Source organism: Corvus kubaryi, unplaced genomic scaffold (genome assembly GCF_017639235.1).
Source record: "Corvus kubaryi isolate FWS band 111438036 unplaced genomic scaffold, C.kubaryi_AGA036_p1.0 70, whole genome shotgun sequence".
Lineage (NCBI taxonomy): Eukaryota > Metazoa > Chordata > Aves > Passeriformes > Corvidae > Corvus > Corvus kubaryi.
Window position 1 is genome coordinate 3,274,618 of NW_024582058.1, and position 17,238 is coordinate 3,291,855.

General features: G+C 41.8%; 1 protein-coding gene across 3 annotated transcripts in view; it reads right to left on the minus strand.

Moving 5' to 3' along the window:
* PLCB1 (phospholipase C beta 1) overlaps positions 1-17,238 on the minus strand; it is a 341,667-nt gene that overhangs the window by 319,037 nt on the left and 5,392 nt on the right. For all 3 annotated transcript variants that reach the window (XM_042049230.1, XM_042049231.1, XM_042049232.1), the window contains exon 2: positions 11,020-11,097. In XM_042049230.1, the coding sequence (XP_041905164.1) occupies positions 11,020-11,097 (78 nt within the window). The remainder of the gene's footprint in view (positions 1-11,019; positions 11,098-17,238) is intronic.

A 17,238-nucleotide genomic window follows, 5' to 3' on the forward strand; every position in this document is an offset into this window, starting at 1 on the left:
AAACTGATTTTTCCATATTTTAAAATATACTGCATGCAAGTCTAACAAGAGGAGCTTTTCACCTCACCCATCCAGCATGTATGACATCATTATGCTCACAAAGCCCTACTGCAGCATCTCTGACAAGCTCTTCCCAATAATTTTCACTGGCAAAAATGTCTATAAGTTTGTGTCTTCAGGTGTCCCCAACAGGGAATGATGCAAAGCCACAGAGTTATCATTTTAAACCATGACACTTATTGATAACATTTTATGTGAACAATCCAGTTTACTCTGCAACATGGATTTTCCAGCCAACCCAAAGCCAAACACTGCAGCGTGGTGATGCACTGTGCCCCTACAGAAAGCACTCTGCCTGCTAAGCTCCTCCGAACACCCTTTTCACAGGGCACTGACAGACACGAAGCACTTAAAACAGCTGCTAAAGCGTTTTCCTTTGCTGTCAAGCACCAGCTACTCATCAAACACCTCAGTGAATTACAGACCATCGGAGCATTATAACAAATCACATTGCTTTTAAGGAAATGCTTTTTTTAAAGTAAAGAGCAATTGAGGATCTGCACTTAAAAAAACCCCTCAGCTTCAGGGGAAAAGCCCTGAGAGCAGGGAACTGAAAGGCAAAGTTCCGCTATATTCAGATTTCACAATCATCATAACCCTGTGTCAGGGAAAGCATTTATGATTTTTAATGATTCTGCCTGGTTCTCTACTGCGGTGTTACCTTAATTTAGAAGAATTTTCTATGTGAACAGCATGGCCCTAGGCTTTACTAGTTAGCAAGCAAATCTGGATTCAAAGCAGAAAACCCACCTTTATTTTACTTATCTCCATTTTTAGGGAGGTTAAAGAACAAAGCCATCACTGTCTTGTTCTAAAAGTTGCCTTAACTACAGAATATTTTTATTTGTCCCAGTCTCAAAGTTGAAAGTGCCAAGACAGACTACCTAAATTTCTCTAATGGCACTCCCTGCATACTTTTGGGCCATACCTAACTTCCAAGCATTAGTGTTCCACTTCATAATACCTTTTATTAAATAAGCCCCGATGTCTAACTGTCCTGAGCAAACACAGAGCAGCTAGAATTAAAGAAAAAGAGCTTCCTTTAGAATTTCATTATGGTTTTAACAAGGCTTCAACAAGCATCACTCAGTACCAAGCAGCTGTACCCTGCTAATCAATATTTTTATTATGACTCATTACAGCACTTACTGCTGTTTATCAGTCAGAGATAACCAGCTCCCTGGGTAGTAAAGCACCTGTCCAAATTATCCACAGGCTTCTTAAGTGTGAAATATTGTGCAGTAACCACATTAAACCTCTCACTGTTTGTTCACCTCAGTCAGTGGTGAGTTGGCTGTCAATAAAGAGAACCTGAAACAGTTCCCAACCCACAGAGCTCTCCAGCTTTGGGTTAGGCTCTGTCACCTGGATGTCACCCCTCAGCCAGGGATGTCACACCCCAGTCCAAGGGCAGCCAGGGATGTCACACCCCAATGGTACCTGCACAGGCAGAGGCAAAAGGCTCAGTAAAGCTCTGCAGGCACACTGTGACCAGCCTTGGGATCAGGGGGAGGGTTCTGGTAATCCCCAGCCTCAGACAGCACAAGAGCTCTTTGCAATGTGGCATTGGGGTAGAATTTCACTAAGTGCAGCCCTGAAATAGCAGTGCTATATATACACTCCCAGTTGCACTGGGTTAATTGGGCAGCCCAGGGTCTGACATGCGCCAGAGTCAGGATTTACAGGCATTCTCCAGCCACCAACAGTTCTCTGGGACAGCAGAACACCCTGTTCCCCTCACATGATGCAGAGTACACCTTGGATAAGGGCATGTGGCATCCTCCACAATAAAAATCCAGACATTGCAAATGTTCCTGGGATATGAATGAAGACAAATCTACATCCTCTACACTGCAGCCCCTGCTCCTTGCCCACACTGAGTGCATGAGGAACAGCTCAGCATCAGAGAGCTATGACATCACAAACTGGGTCTCAGAGGTGAGAACATGCCCCTGTTATTGGGGTTTCTGTTCACAAGTAAAGGATGGATGTCAGGAAGTCACGTTACACTGCTAAACGTGCCTATGTGGAAAGATTAACTAGAAGCAGTAATGAAGATGAATTCTCACTTGCTGCCTGGTGTAGAGCCCTCACTGTGGAAAGGCAAGACAGGAGGTTTGCTGCTGGCAGCACACACGGCACACCTACACAAACCACAGCCAGGGGAAGGCACAGTCTCCCCCCTCTTTTGGGGATTTGGCACCCTCCATAGCTTGCTCAGAGTTTCAGTAGCACAGCTGCTGCCTAGGGAGGAGATACAGCAGCACAAAAGACCAGGAGTCTGCCCATGGATTTTACATCCCTTGTAATCCAGTGGAATATTTGCAGGAGACTGGCAATGCAAACAGCATCTGTGCAGTTAGAATTATTCAAAAAAGACACACACAGTGAACCTAAAACTTTTATAATTTGTGGCATTTGAGGCTGTTACTGTGTTTGCCCAATGCTGGGTTACTACAAGTTGTCAGTAACAAAAAAAAGACAGAACTGAGATGATTCCCTAGGAAAGGAAGCTACAGAGTGCCTTCTGTCCTTACACACTAACCCCAAACCAAAAAGGAAGGCAGTGAACAATGGAGCACATTGTCACCACTGAACATCCAGGCCAGGGGCAGTTCTGCTCTGCGTGATGCCAGCTGCAAGCATGAGTGTGTAAAATGCCAAAATTGCAGGAACAGGCAGGAGGGGGAAGCAGAGTCGAGTTCACTTTTTTAGTGGTAAAAAGCCTAAAGGTAAACAAGGCAAGAATTAGTGCAAAACTGACATTTATTGCCACTCTCCTGTATTTCTAGAGCATCTTTCAAACTCCTCAAATAAAAAAAAAGCCCCAAATTGCTAACCCATTTCCCCCATAGTACTGATTAGCAGTGGAGCACATATGTTCACACGGCAAGATCACATGTATGGAAACAGCATATATCTTATTTAAAGATCATTACTGTTGAAGCACTATCTCTACACAGCTAAAAAAAAAAAAAAAACACACAAAAAAACCTCTCAAAGCATAATAGGGAGAGGAAACAGCCAGGATATGAAGCATTACAGAGAAGTCAATCCAACAGGCACACCAGGAGATCAGCTATCCTTCCAAAGATCAGGAAGGCTGATGTGCTAGGAGCCAATTTTTGAACTATGCTAATAATAGGTCAGTCAGCAAAGCTGATGCTGCACATTCAACCAAATCTATGTACAAGCTGCAGGCACGAACACAAGAGACTTTTTTTAATTAAGGAGGCAACAAAGAGACTGCAGGCTGGCTTATGACACACCAGCGGTTCTGTTTACTGCAAGCCCTGCTCAGCTAGAAAACAGACAGCAGCCCAGGAAGGCACTTTGGTGGACTTTGGTCAACTTGGACACAAGCTTTCTTTACTGAGATATCTGAACTGAAAATTGTAACAGCAAAACAGTCTCCAGCAGGCAGATCATAAAAATCTTCTTGCATAAAAATTTAAGTTTTCAGTGTTTTGTAACATTTGACATTTACACCCATTTACAGCCAAAGCTTACAAAGTCTCAGTCCTTTTAAACAAAAGACAACCTACAAATCTCATCTTTATGGGAAAGTCATAACCCATGCTCGACAGACAGCAAGGATAATATTCTCACATGATATAAAAGGTTAGGATTATTCTTAGTGCCCAAGAACTCAGCAGTACATAAATTTGGCTGACTCCAGAGTCATCCTCACTTTCTGGGGTTCTCTGGCTTCCTCACTTCATAAACTGGACCTGTGTTGTGGATTAAACCACAAACCTCATTTTCTATTCCTGCCTCCCTCACAAGAAGGGAGATATTTAGCATTGGGAAATGCTTATTAGAGATCTGTGTTTGATGTAGTACCATTTCCCTAATGGGCCTTGAACAATTTCCATGTTTTGAAAGCAGAGAGATTTCCTTTAAATCAGCAGCCTGGTGGGAAGCTGACCTCCATGAAATATTTCCTCCCATTTTGGCTGTCTGTGGCAATTCCCTACCACTTTCCCTGTCTCTTCATTATGCTCACATGCAGATTTTGAAGTGGTTGGGAAAAAAACATGAGCTGTTCTCAAGTTCCTAATGCCACCATGGTGCCTCCTAATGCTACACCTCAAATTCATGAATCAAAGACTGCAAAACCCAGATTATTTGTTGTGCCACCACTATTACTTTACTGTCTGCTTCAGGTTCACTCCCAATTTCCAGTGTCATTAAGAAGCAAAACCTCACATCACCACAACTCCTTGTCCCAGGGAAGTCCTCATCCAGATTTCCAGTGAAAAGATGAGCAGGACCTCCACAGGACCACCCCCACCTTCCAGAGCCTGAAACCCCTTATCCTTACATTTCCAACTGAAATCCAACAAGCAACCCAACCCCTGCTCTCAAAAATCAGGGACAATCCACTTTCAGCTTCACACTCAGTTCACAGATGCAGGAAAAGGATAAAGGAATAGAGCAAGTTTAGAGCAACACCATTCATTAATCCATTTTACTTTCCCTTCAGAAGGAGAGGATTATGATCTGATATCCAGAGGGTCCTATGGATATAAAACTTCCCCAGTTTTCGTATTATTTCCCTTTGTGCCTGTCTGACGCTGGAGAATGTGCAGACACAAATGAGAGTTTGTTGGGTTTTTTTGCAGAAGTCCATGGATAAGCATCTGAAGTAGTAGAGCACTGGGAACACAAGGCATCTCATACAGAATAAAAAAAGGCAGCAACAAAAAAAACCCACCTGGTAGAATGCCAGGACACAGACCCAAGTAATTCCAACTCCTGTGTCCTACAGCTGAAGCAAAGGCAAACCTGTTCATGTGGCAAAACGTGATAGAGGCCCAATCCTCATTATGAAACAGAATTAACAGAAAGGGATGGTGATTGATGAAATTATAAGGATGCTACAAGAATGAGCAGGAAAAGTGAGATTTTCACTGCACACACTAAAATACTCCTTCATAAGGACACCTATGCATTATTTTTTCTCATTCAATTAATTGCATTTATGGTCTCAAGTTTAAGGGTTTAAGTTATTTGGCTTTTTTTTTGTTTACATGCCAGAGAGGGAAGTGTGAATACATGTTTAATGAAGCACTTCTTGGATGTTTTCAGCGCTGAGACACACAACTGAGTAACCTTGCTCTTGAATAAATTAAGGCGCACAGTTGAGGTTTGGAGCAGGTATTTTTAAACCTGGTGCTAGTAAATATTCCATTCTCATTAAATTACTAGGTGTATTTCACATATTGATATATTAACTTTGGTCTTTATTGTATGCTTGTCAAATGTACTGTAAAGCATATACAGACCTAATGTAAACATTTTTGACCCGTAGGGCAATACAAATACTGACCCAATTGTTTTAAAGCTCTGCTTCAAAAGAGACACAAAAGAACTCTCTTACGTAACAGGCAAAATTTCCACCAGCTGGAAAAATGCCACATCATCTTCCATTTGGATGAGGGCAATGGGATTGCCACAGAATTTACAGATATGTTGAAGCCAAACCTAATCCTCCCGAATCCTACCTACAGCCCACGGGCTCCACTGCCCACATTCACTGTCATCTGTGCTGGGTTTCCAGGCCCCAAGGAACTCAGGACCACATCAGGACACAAGAAGGGAGAGGACCTTCCAAGTCAGAAAAATCCTCTCATCTTTATCATAAGGAGCCACTTCATGCACTCTCATGGCACAAGAGAGCTCCAGCTCAAGGCACAGGATTATTGCTCCAGGCTCTTGTATCAAGCTCACATCCTGTGGCTGAGCTGCAGCATGCTGGCACCAGTTCTGTCATGTGGGAACCCAGAGTGCAGAGAGTATTTCTCTGCCTGTTTTGAGGGGTTTCACCCCCCTGAACAACACAGCTTTTGACCTCTGTCCATGGAAAAAACTGCCTACTATTAGAAAAGAGCTAGAAACTACACTAGTGTAAATTAGGTGATAGACTACTATGTAAGATTGTCACAGGGCAAAAAATTTAGATGTTTTGGGTTTGTTAATGTAGTAAATAGATAAAAGCAAAAAAAACATCAAAATGGAGGATTGTTGTTGTTCTCCAAACCTCCTTCTTCTTCTACTACTCCATATTCTGCAGTAAAAGTAGTTTGGGATGACTGGACAAAGAAGTCCACAGTTCCTGGCTGTGTTACTAAATAACTGGTAGAAGAGTAAAAATAATGTACGTTTTTACTAACCATTGGTTGATTTACCTTTAAAAAGGCCATGTAATCTTGATAATTCAGCTTTCTCCTGTATTCTCTGCTTTGCGCTGTCTGGATCACACTAGTGACTCCTTCTCTGATAAGACTTAATAAACAACTATCAAGAAGCAGCAAAGGCTGAGAGTCCCATTTGTCTCTGGAACCCCTAGCAAGGACTTTAAAAACTCTCCCAATCAGGAGGGGTTTGATTACAGCACAATCAGTGTCACGGTCAGTGATGTTCATACATGGAAACAGGCCTGTCCCTGGAAGAGGAGAAACTACCCCACTCTTTCCCTTGAAAACTGCAAAACTGTTATTAAAAAACTGTACAGTGCAAGTCTCTCTGCATAGAGATACCCTCAGCCTGTCAGTCTGCCAGGAATGGCTGCCTGTGAGTACTTCTGTGGCTTCACCACCCCATCTTCTCAAATACATTTCAAATCTTGAGGTAGGAATGGTGCCATGCACTCCCTGAAGCTGCTTCTCCCTGTAGCTGAAGCCCTCGGTTGGGCTGTGCTGCTGCTCAAATTGCAAGGGGCTGAGGAGGGAACCTCCAGCCTCACAGTCCCTTCCAGAGGGTATCTCAGCACTCCCAGTAGCTTCTCAACAAACACTTCCTTTGGACAAACAAGATCAACATCTGTTTGCAACAGGCATTAGAAATTGCTGCTGATTCCCAGGAACTGGGCACTTACGTTGTGTTTCACAACACAGACTGTTAAATCTCTTTGTGGTGCAGCAGATGAGACTGGGTCTGCATCCTCTGTGTTTTCTGTGTGCTGCCATGTCACTGCTGTTGCCCAGCTTTTAAAATAAAGGAGAATAAATCAGTATGTGCTAGTGAGAGAGAGGACAGCATATTAACCATCCTCAGACTTTTAAACTCCTAAATGGATCCACCACAAAAGCAGTATCTGCTTTCCTCCTTTCCCTCCTTTTCTTGCAGTGTTAGAATTGCACTGAGTCAATGGCTAAGTGCCTTCTCCCAACATCCTTTTGATTGCATAACAACTTCCAGACAAAGGATGCAGGAGTAATAACGCACAAACTGCCTGACAATATCTTTTTCTTCTCCTAGTCTGCCTATGCATCCATTAATACATTTATGCATAGACAGAAACCAGTCTTTGTCTGGCTTTTCTTTGCAAGCTGGGCTAAACACACCAAATGCTTCCAGCTGCTGCTCATCTCCTGAGAAATGCTTTTGATTATCACTCCTTTTTACTCCAGCAGACTCTCTTCACCTGGTTAAATTTTGATTTATCTTTCTTCCATGCTCACGACCAAAATAAGAACAAATGGAAGAAACTGCACTCCATGTTTAAAAAAAAAAAAAAAATCAAGAAATTGAGTTGTGTTTCAGTCAGGTCATAAAACACAACACCACAATGAATATTGTCTGGATTTGCTGTAGTTAAGAAACATTACCTAAACAATAAGGTAAGTAACAAAAACTTATCACATTAATTTTTCTTTTTAAAGCCCACATTGAGAACCATTCAAGTAATAATATGGAATCAGCCAGCACTCTGCACACAGATGAAGAAAATATTCCAGTATCTTCAGCAACAAAAAAATTTCATACTGAAAAATAAAATTAACATCAGAAAGCTGTCCTGCCATCTGTTAAAAACAAAAGGTATCAAATGTTCTCACTGTTATCAGAAAATAGGGAAATGCTATGGATGCCTTGATTTTGGAGGATTACCTTTCCTGATGACAGCAATGTAAGCTGAAATATGCAAATACACAGTGAGCGTGTCAAAATGCAGGATACCACACAGCTATTACCTTACTGCAAGATTGGAACTTAAATGAAATTACTTAACAGAGCTTCACACCACAAAAACTGCCACCCTTTAGTCTTTCACGTGTGGCATATCCTAAGTGGGAAGGATCTCCATGAGCCTGAAACTACAGATCTTGGATTGTTTATGAGGAGCACACAGCTCCTGAGACTACAACGGAAATTGGTACTAACTTATTTATCAGAAAGCTACAAGTGAAAGCAAGTGAACAGTGCACACTGGTCATATATATAAAGCTTGACCCTCAGCAGCCTTTTGGAGCCTCATCTGCTCCACTGCAGCATTACCCAGACTCACTGACGGGGCTGCAAACCCTGCAAGCACTGGCGGCTCATGGAGAGCTACAAGATGGGGTCAGTGACACCAAGGGAGGGCTGCTCTCCACAGGCATCTTCACCAGAGCTTTGGGCTCTGACTGCACAAAGAGCAATCTCAAGGACTGTCCAGACCCACTGCTAGACAGCAGACACTACAGATTATTTGCCTTTCCCTGCAACAGAGAAGAAACAGAAAAGGAAGGGAACAAGAAAACAATGCCAGAAGCAGCTCAGCCAGCCAATGAGTTCGGGAAAGCTGCAGAGCTACAACCACCAGTTCCCTAAGCTAAATAAAATTTAACACAGGGGAGTGGTTGTTTGTTTTGTTTTTCCCTCCCAGTGATTCATGTAATTTTTGTGTAACTTTACTGATAAGGAGGCAACAGCAGGCAAAGGAGGCAGATTCCTGTTTTAAGCACCACACCATTTACTGTTTCACACAGTGGCAAACAGGACACACAAATGGCTTGAGAGATGGCTGCTGCTCAGGCCTCATCTCCACACCTTTTGTAGTCAGCTCCCAGGAAAACATGCCTGATCAAGGAAGCTGGCAGCAGGCTTCTCCCAGTTCATCACTTTGTTTAGCAAGGCTTATCTTTCCACACACAGAAAATAACAGGCCTTACTCATGACAAAAGCAATTGCTTAAAAAAATAACATGGGGAAAAAAGAGAAAGTGATCACAGAGGTTGTATTGTCCTCGTATTTCTCCACATAGTTCTACTATCATCACAGGATCACTTCACACAAAGAGAAGGATATTAAAGAGAATCTCCTATATAACCTCCTTTTTCCATGTATTTGCAATTTCACAATAAACATGAACCCAAATACTCTGTAAAAGCAGAAAATGGCATTTCCTTCCCAGTCCTTGCACTATCAGCACCCCAGCAGATATACATTTACTTTCTTTAAGTAGGCACTGCTAGGATGGTGTTTAGAAACAAGCTTCACCTAGTTGTCATGAATTATTAACCAGAAAAATCCCTCTTGTTCTTTACAGAGTCTTGATTTGCAAGTTTAAAAATCAAACTAACACTTAAACTTCTTGCATAAATACCCAACCTTTAAAAAAAATGCTCTGAGCATTATAAATACATTTCTTCATGAATATGAGAACAACAATTCTATAAATAGCTATTCTTCACAGAATTGCTTCAAGACATTGTTTTTACAGACAACAGTAGGAAACTGAAGGAGGTCTTAGTGCCAAACATATTAAAAGTGAAATAAACTCTCCAATCAACTCTAGGTTTCCACTTATTCTTACAGAGTTCATCACTATTTTTTAGCTTATACAATTAGTTTATGCAAGGGAAGGAACAAGCCAAAAGGCTGCACTGCATCCTGGCACAGCCACTGGGTCAGTGTAAATCAGTCACAGCCTTCAACTTCTGAGGGCACTCACTTGGCTGCTCTGGGCAGTAATTTAAAACAACTCTGCACTGTCAACAGATGAACTCACTATTACCCACCACAACCTTGTACAAGCACAGGCAAAGACAAGATTTTCATTATAAACTCCACAATATGATTTCCAAATATACTCACTCAAAACTGTGCTCCATCTCCTCTCAAAAGCAAACATAGGAAGATAAACACGATCTAACGTAATAGCAAATTGCCTCTTCAGCCTGCACATTTCATGTCTGCTATCTCCTCAAGCTATTTTTGCCCCAGTATCTAAACATAAAATCAACAGGAACTCCTGAAAAACAGCTACACAACTGGTAAACCAGGTTTCTGCAGCCAGAATACCACAAGCACACATTTAGTCTTTCTGGCAGATTCTCATACAAGGCCAAAGCTCAAGCACTACCAACTTCAACACTATTTTCAACAGGGAGCCAGTACAAGCACTTACTTGATAAGTACTTGAAAATTCATCTGTATGAAAACAGAAACTGGTTCAATTCCTAGTTTCGATGCAGTGTTTTACTATCATGACTGCAACACTAATTCTCTATTATAAATCTGTCTATGAAACAAACTGCACCCAAGTGCTCAGGGTGCTGACCTCTTTCCCTGTGTTTCCTTGAGTTTCCAGCCTCCAACAGCTGGGAACACGACAGCGGTGGTTCTGAGGGGTGACGTGGATGTGGAATTGGAGCACAGCAGCGATGAATCAGGCCATGAGCTTTCCCAACTGCTCCCCAGCCACGGCAGTGAGCTCAGCACACCAGAATGTTTTTGAAAGTGTCCAGTGAGGATTAGTAAGAACTTGGTGACGTGGCCCACCAGGCATGGCCAGGGAGCACGTGGATATTAAGGAGGAAGAATTCAAAGGGAGCTATGGCCTCCAGGAATTCTGGGCCTGTCATGCACCACAGACAAAATCCTCTTGTGGAAAGCAAGAGAAACCACAAGCCAACTATGAACCACAAGAGCATCCCAAATGGATCCTTCCTGTCCTTGCCAGGACAAGTATACACCTCACTGGGCATCACAGCATTAACATGGCTGGAATTTACCAAATCTTCCACCCATCTCACCAAGATTTGCACACCAGGGATGAGCCACAGGCCTGTTGCCTTTGCTCTCCAGAAGAGCAGAGGAAGATATGCTGATAAAATGCTTGTCTGCTGCGCCAGGACTGCATGTCACACCACAAAGAAAGAACCATTCTGGAGCTGGAAGCTTTTCTCTTACCTTATTTTGATCTGTCCAGTAGAAGAAAAATCCCTGTGGGTCTGTTCTGAGGATAATTGGAGTCACAACAGTGGAGTCCTGGCAGAGAAACAACAAACAAAAAATCCATGTCAGCACACAGAACACATAATTATGCACAAGCTGCTTTACCATCCGTGTTAATGAATTGCAACATCTAGAAATTACCCTGAAGGTATCACTAGCAACATGTCACTAAAAGAATTTAGTATCACCTGTCTCATCTCCATTTTTCTGACATAACGTATTTCCATTACTGTGGAGACAGCACCAAATAACTCCAGACCTGACAACATGTGGAGTTAATCCAGAGGAGCTGGAAGTAGATGAAGTTAGGCATAACACCCTGAATGTCAAACTAGAGCCCACACAGTAAAGCATTATAGTTAGCAGGAGTCCGCTGCCTACCTTAACCTGACTTCAATTTCAGGTATCAACATGAGCTAAATACCTATAAAATTTACTTTTACAAAGGCTGAATTTGCTTAGAAAACAAGGAATAGCATTCTTTACATTAAGACTTTCGTCGGTAACTTTCCATTAGAATTTAACTTTTTTAATAATCAAACCATGAAAATTTTAGTAATGGGAATATGTCTATATTCCACCTCACTTTCAAATTGGTTGAAAACTTGTCTAGTCTGGTAACATCCATAGCTCAAAGTCACTTAAAACCAGGCACATTTCTTAGTACACTGAGTAAGGCAGCCTTGTTACCTACCAATTCATGTCTTCTGACTGACAGCAGTTCCTGACTCTGGAGACAGAAGCTCTAACCGAAGCCTTTTCTGCAGGTGGGAGTTCATCACATCTCTCCCCATCAGGATTCCCTGGTGCCTAACAATAACTGACACCAGCACAGCCTGCTCCTAAATAGGATTTCTCCTCTCTTTCTCTTCTATTTTTCATGACATCTGTAAAGACACTGCTGTCTCAAGACCTCTACCCATTTTCCAAACTCAATTTAGAAGTTATGGAAGGGGCACAAAAGGGAAAAAGACAAGGGGACAGAAAAATTGCCTAAGCCTCAGCTCCCCAGAAACCCAGGCTAAACAGCTTTTCCTCAGAAAGGATTTATATTGCTGTTGAAGTGCTAAAGGTATTTTACAGCTTTAGCTTTCACCTCTTTCCAAAGCAGTAATGTGTGAGGTCAGTCTATATTGCTTGGAGGAAAAAAAATGGGCTGTAATAGGTTCAAATTTAAATCAAACATATTTAAGTGCGGAGTTTAAGTGCAAGGAAAGTTGATGGAAGTGACACTATTGTAAATAAATAAAACTTAACTTCTCTAAGTGTCATTTCTGATGCAAGTACACTTGTCCATATGTCATCAGTACAATCCTTTGTGACACAGCACTCCCAGCAATTGGCATTCCTGAAATAGGGAAGCTGAACTGCTCCCAGTTCACAGCTAGGAAAAAAATGAGACCCAAAGCAGCTCAGTGACAGGCCCTGCACTAGCCAGGAGCCTACAGCAGAACAAGGTGAAAGAATAAAATGCCATCAAGCATATTTTTATCTCAGCACAAGAGAAGTACATACTGAAGGGCAAGTTCTAAACAAAGAGAAAATACAAGATCAAACCCTTTAATGAGTGTAGAAGGCCTTTTTGTAACTGGAAGATCCAGGCTTTGGATCTGTCCACAGGTGCACTGACACCCAAATGGTGTCACAGGCGTTTTCAGAGGCTGGGAAGTGTGTCGGAAATGTCCCAGGTGGGCTCAGAGCTGTCATAAAATACCACTGACCCTTCATTAAAACACCGCCCTTCCCTGAGAGAACAGACATGTAGAATTTGTAGACTCTATTTTCCTCTCATTTCTCTATAGTTTCTAGCATCCTGGACACCTGAACATTGGGTTCTGTGATACAACATGCAAATTTGGTTTTAAAATATATCAGGTCCTGAAGAAGTCAATCTGTATCCACAAGCACCTACAAAAGGGCTCTTAGACCTCCACCATTCAAAAACAGGAAAAATCCCTGTTTTGGAAATAAAACTCTCCTTTCTTAGCTTATTTCATTGTGTCATACGCAGCCCGTGTGTGAAAACACAAAATGAGGAAAGGTAAAGAATAAGTGTCCTTCTACCTTTGGAAGAGATATAAGCAACTTCAGGGGGAAAGAGAAGGAAGTGATGGGAAACAGACACAAAGCAATTATGCTTTAGGATTAGCTAATTTTGCTGGTTAATCATTTCAAATCAGTTGCTTCAAACCAACATGTGTTTGATGACATACAGCTATCAGAGTAATACTTTTGTAGATGTGGGTTGTAAAATGTTGTTTAAAATCAGACTCAAGAAAGCGGAGGATGAGGTGGCATAAAGGAAACTTTATCATGACAGGATGAGTCTTAGTCTGGGAATCTCTGCTCCAGAAAGCTGTTTGGTTGTGTTAGGCTTTTTGTTTGGTTGGGTTTGGTTTTTTAATTAACTGTACTACTCTAACATTAGGCACAGCACAATTAATGTGCGGATGAACACGAGAACCCCACACTGTCACAGGATCTGAGAATAACTTTGTACATGTATTTGTGCAACACGTGTCTCAGGAACTCTTCCACGCAGTCAGCAGCAGCAATAAAAGCTACATGCATAATGCTTTGTGTCCTACAAGATAATTATCACTCTTGTAGATCCCTGACAAATGCCACACTCTGTTCTGGGTGTGGAGGAATAGAAAGAAACTTTCTGAGTCAGCTCCGCAAGTCCTTCCCCCTACTCCAGAGTAAAGCAGAGTCCTTGGTCACCTGGAACAGGTCTCTTGCTTTTATACTACTCTGCAGTCAGGGCTTGCAAAGGCAGGAAACAATCAAAAAGACACCTGAAAAACCCTTTTTGGAATATGCATTCAAGAAAAGCAGCAGTTCAAGGCTCTGAAATAGAAATTTGCTTCAACCAACAATCATCTGGTGCATTTATTTACAAACATTATTGTACTATAAGGGAATAGCTGTGGTTTATGACCCATAATACACACCTGCAGTCATTTATGAGTATCCTGAAGTCCATTAATTCAGCTTCCTCACCCAAAGAGCTGACCTCATAACTCTCCCGAACAGACTGACCAACCACACACAACTCTGAAGAAGAGGGTTATGGACAGGAGACAGTAGAGAAGGAGTAAAGAAAAGACCCGAAACTTCAAGGACAAACAAATCAGGAGCAGACCTTTGTATCGCCTCTAACCCATTCAGATCCAAAAGTGAGAATAAAATGGAAAAAAAATGCGTTGCCCATCTCTAAAGCTGAAGGGTTTGGAAATTAACACATTTAAATGTGTAGTAGGAGTACAGCCTATATCCTATACCCATTCCTCTGGATATCAACAAAGTAAGCAGCCCTTTGAGCAGCAGGCCAGATTCTTGGGGCTATTCCAAGCAGACAAAACAGGTACAGGAGGAGATGACCAAAGCAAAAATCAGCTGTGACCAGAAGGGATAGAAGAAAAAAAAAAAAAAAGGAGAGCATCCCAGTCAATCATGCAAATGACTGGGGGTTGTCAGACTCTTTAAATGCCACTGTGGATGCTCATGCCAAGCAGCAGCTTGGTTTCCAAGAGATTCCTTCTGCAAATTCCTTGAAAGAGAGAGTGGCCCTAACCTGACAGTCCTGGTGTGCTGTGTATCATACCAGTCTCAGCTTAAGTGAATAATTTTCTTGAAGGGCTTTTAATTTCACCTTTAAAAGTCCTCCACTTTTTTATTTGCTGACTTCAGGCCAATTCTCTACTTTCCTCCAATATCACAGCCTCAAATGAGTAATGTGGCTGTTCTATACTTATTCCATTAAGTTGCCTCTTAATTGGCTGTCCAACCTCAGATCCTGCATTAGCAATATTCTCTGGTTTATACTTTTAAACAAAGAGGCTTCAACTTTACGCCCAGAAAGGGCCACGAGGAACTTTGGGATCCTTACCAGCCAGGCACAGCAGAACACAAGCACAGAGGACCAATGGACAAGTCCATAATTAAATGACAGCCAGATAATTACTTCAAGGTCTGATTTTAAGAGTGGGTCCCTCAGACTACACCTAACATCAGTGAGCAAAAAGTGCCACCTCCATTTCATTACTACTGACCCATAAAGATGATCAAACAAAGAAAATCAGTGAAGAGGGTGAAAACTTTGGTTTAGCTCCTTTCTGACTTGATATATCAGAGCACCACCATGACCTGGCTGTGCACAAGAGATGGAGCCTTTTACTCAACCATGAGCCAGATAAGTTTGTGTTTTAATAAACCACATATCGATAATGATGATGCTGCTTAGAAACAGCTGCAGTCAAAATTCACATCAAAAGATTTTTAAAAGAAAAGCAGAGCAGCCTCTGTCCTCAGCTCTTCTGACAGATGGGGCTCATGACACTGCCTTATTAAGGCTGACTGTTCTTTCCTTGGTTCACCTCGGATTTTCAGAGACACTGAACATCTCCAAATATAACCTGAAAACTTTTACACATCATTATTTCACTTGCTTGAACCTTCTGGAAAATTTTTGCCAAAATGCTTTGAAACACAAAGCTAAGAAATATGGACTCTTTCTGGCAGAGGCAAAATATTCTTGAGCATTTCTTTCACTTTGGCAAAAGGGCTTGAACTCTGGTTGAACAATGGTGTAAGATGTGGGGACAGTCCCTAAAAAGAGCTATCTTGCCACCCCACAAATCAGGTGGATTCCAGGCCTGAGGGAAGCAGAGAAGGAGTAAAGGAGAAGGGATAGCAGTTTCCACAGAGTCAACAGACACATTAGCTGTAAATTCCATAATACACTGAGTGTACTCAGACTGGAACTAAACAGGATTACCCAAACAATCAGAACTATGAACTTCTTCAGGCTGACAGCTGAACTATAAGTGAAAGGGAGAAAGTTCTCATCCCATTTGCAGTGACCCCCTGAAATAATCTGGAAGGGCAAAGAATTTTACTGAGGGCAGGGGAACCAGATCTGCCACAAGTTAACAGGTTGCAAGAAGAAAGCATTGGGGAAGGTGAAATGAATGCTGGAGGCTGGAAGGACCAAAAAAATCAAAACTGAATTGATCTTACAGAACTGTAAAATGAAATTCCACTTGTTCAACAGGAACATGCAGGAAGATATCCTTCACTATCAGAGTGGCTAAACCCTGAAGAAATTTTGGTGATGGCACCACAGAACAGAAGTCATCATCCTGCTGATCAAAGACTGCAAGTTTCAAAGATCTACCTTGAGTGGGATTTGTTTCTCTGAAGTCTGTCCTACCCCAATCCATTTCTCAGGATGTCCCCACACTCAAGCTGAGGATCTTCTTACTGCCTGAGTCCTTAAATGTGGCAAGCTAAACAGTCAAGAAAGACAGAACAAAGGGAGAACTTCAGAGCAAAAGCAGCCAAATGACAGCCAGGAAGATTTTTATCTTGGCCAAAAAGTTCTTGTGTGATGCTGCGAAAATCATTTAAACCACTCTGCTCATCAGCATAAATGCTGCATTCTGATTTTGAGAGAACGTTGGAATTATATTTCCACATCTCATTTTCTAATTTTCAGAGATGCTGAGCCCAAACTCATCTTAAGTCACTGGGGAAGCATTCTGAACATCTGACTCTATGGTTCTGCAGGCTGAAAACTAGGTCCAACTTATCTAATCACAGATTAAAAATTAGCAGATTTTTAATGCAGGTCCAAAAAAAAAGACCAACAACAGTACAATTGGAAGCATTCTGTCATTTAATAAATCACATATAGATAATGATGATGCTTCTTAGAAACAGCTGCAGTCAAAATTCACAACAAAAGATGGGCCTTGTGAAAATAAATTGAAAAGTGCTTATGAAGCAGTTACTTTATAATAGATAAAAGACTCCACAGTGAGTAGTTAACTGTGTGTTAACTATTTCAATACAGCTTTCATTAAAAATAAAGTCTTGAGCATTCAAACACTAAAGCGAAGAAAGCACACAGTGCACAACCCAAATTCACAGTCAAACTTCCCTTTCCCAAAGAATGCTCTTTTATTTAGGAGTTCTTTTCTGGTTTTGACTTTCCCAGGTACCCACCAACACTCCAAAGGGCTCCAAAACTACACTAACAGAGATGTCATCTATGACTTAAACATCAGAGCTTCCCAGGCAGGCATCTAACCCATCTGCAGCAGATCCAAATCTTATTCCTGCCCCCCCCTCCCCCCCCCTTAAGTTATAAAGAGCTTTCCAATGGAGTTA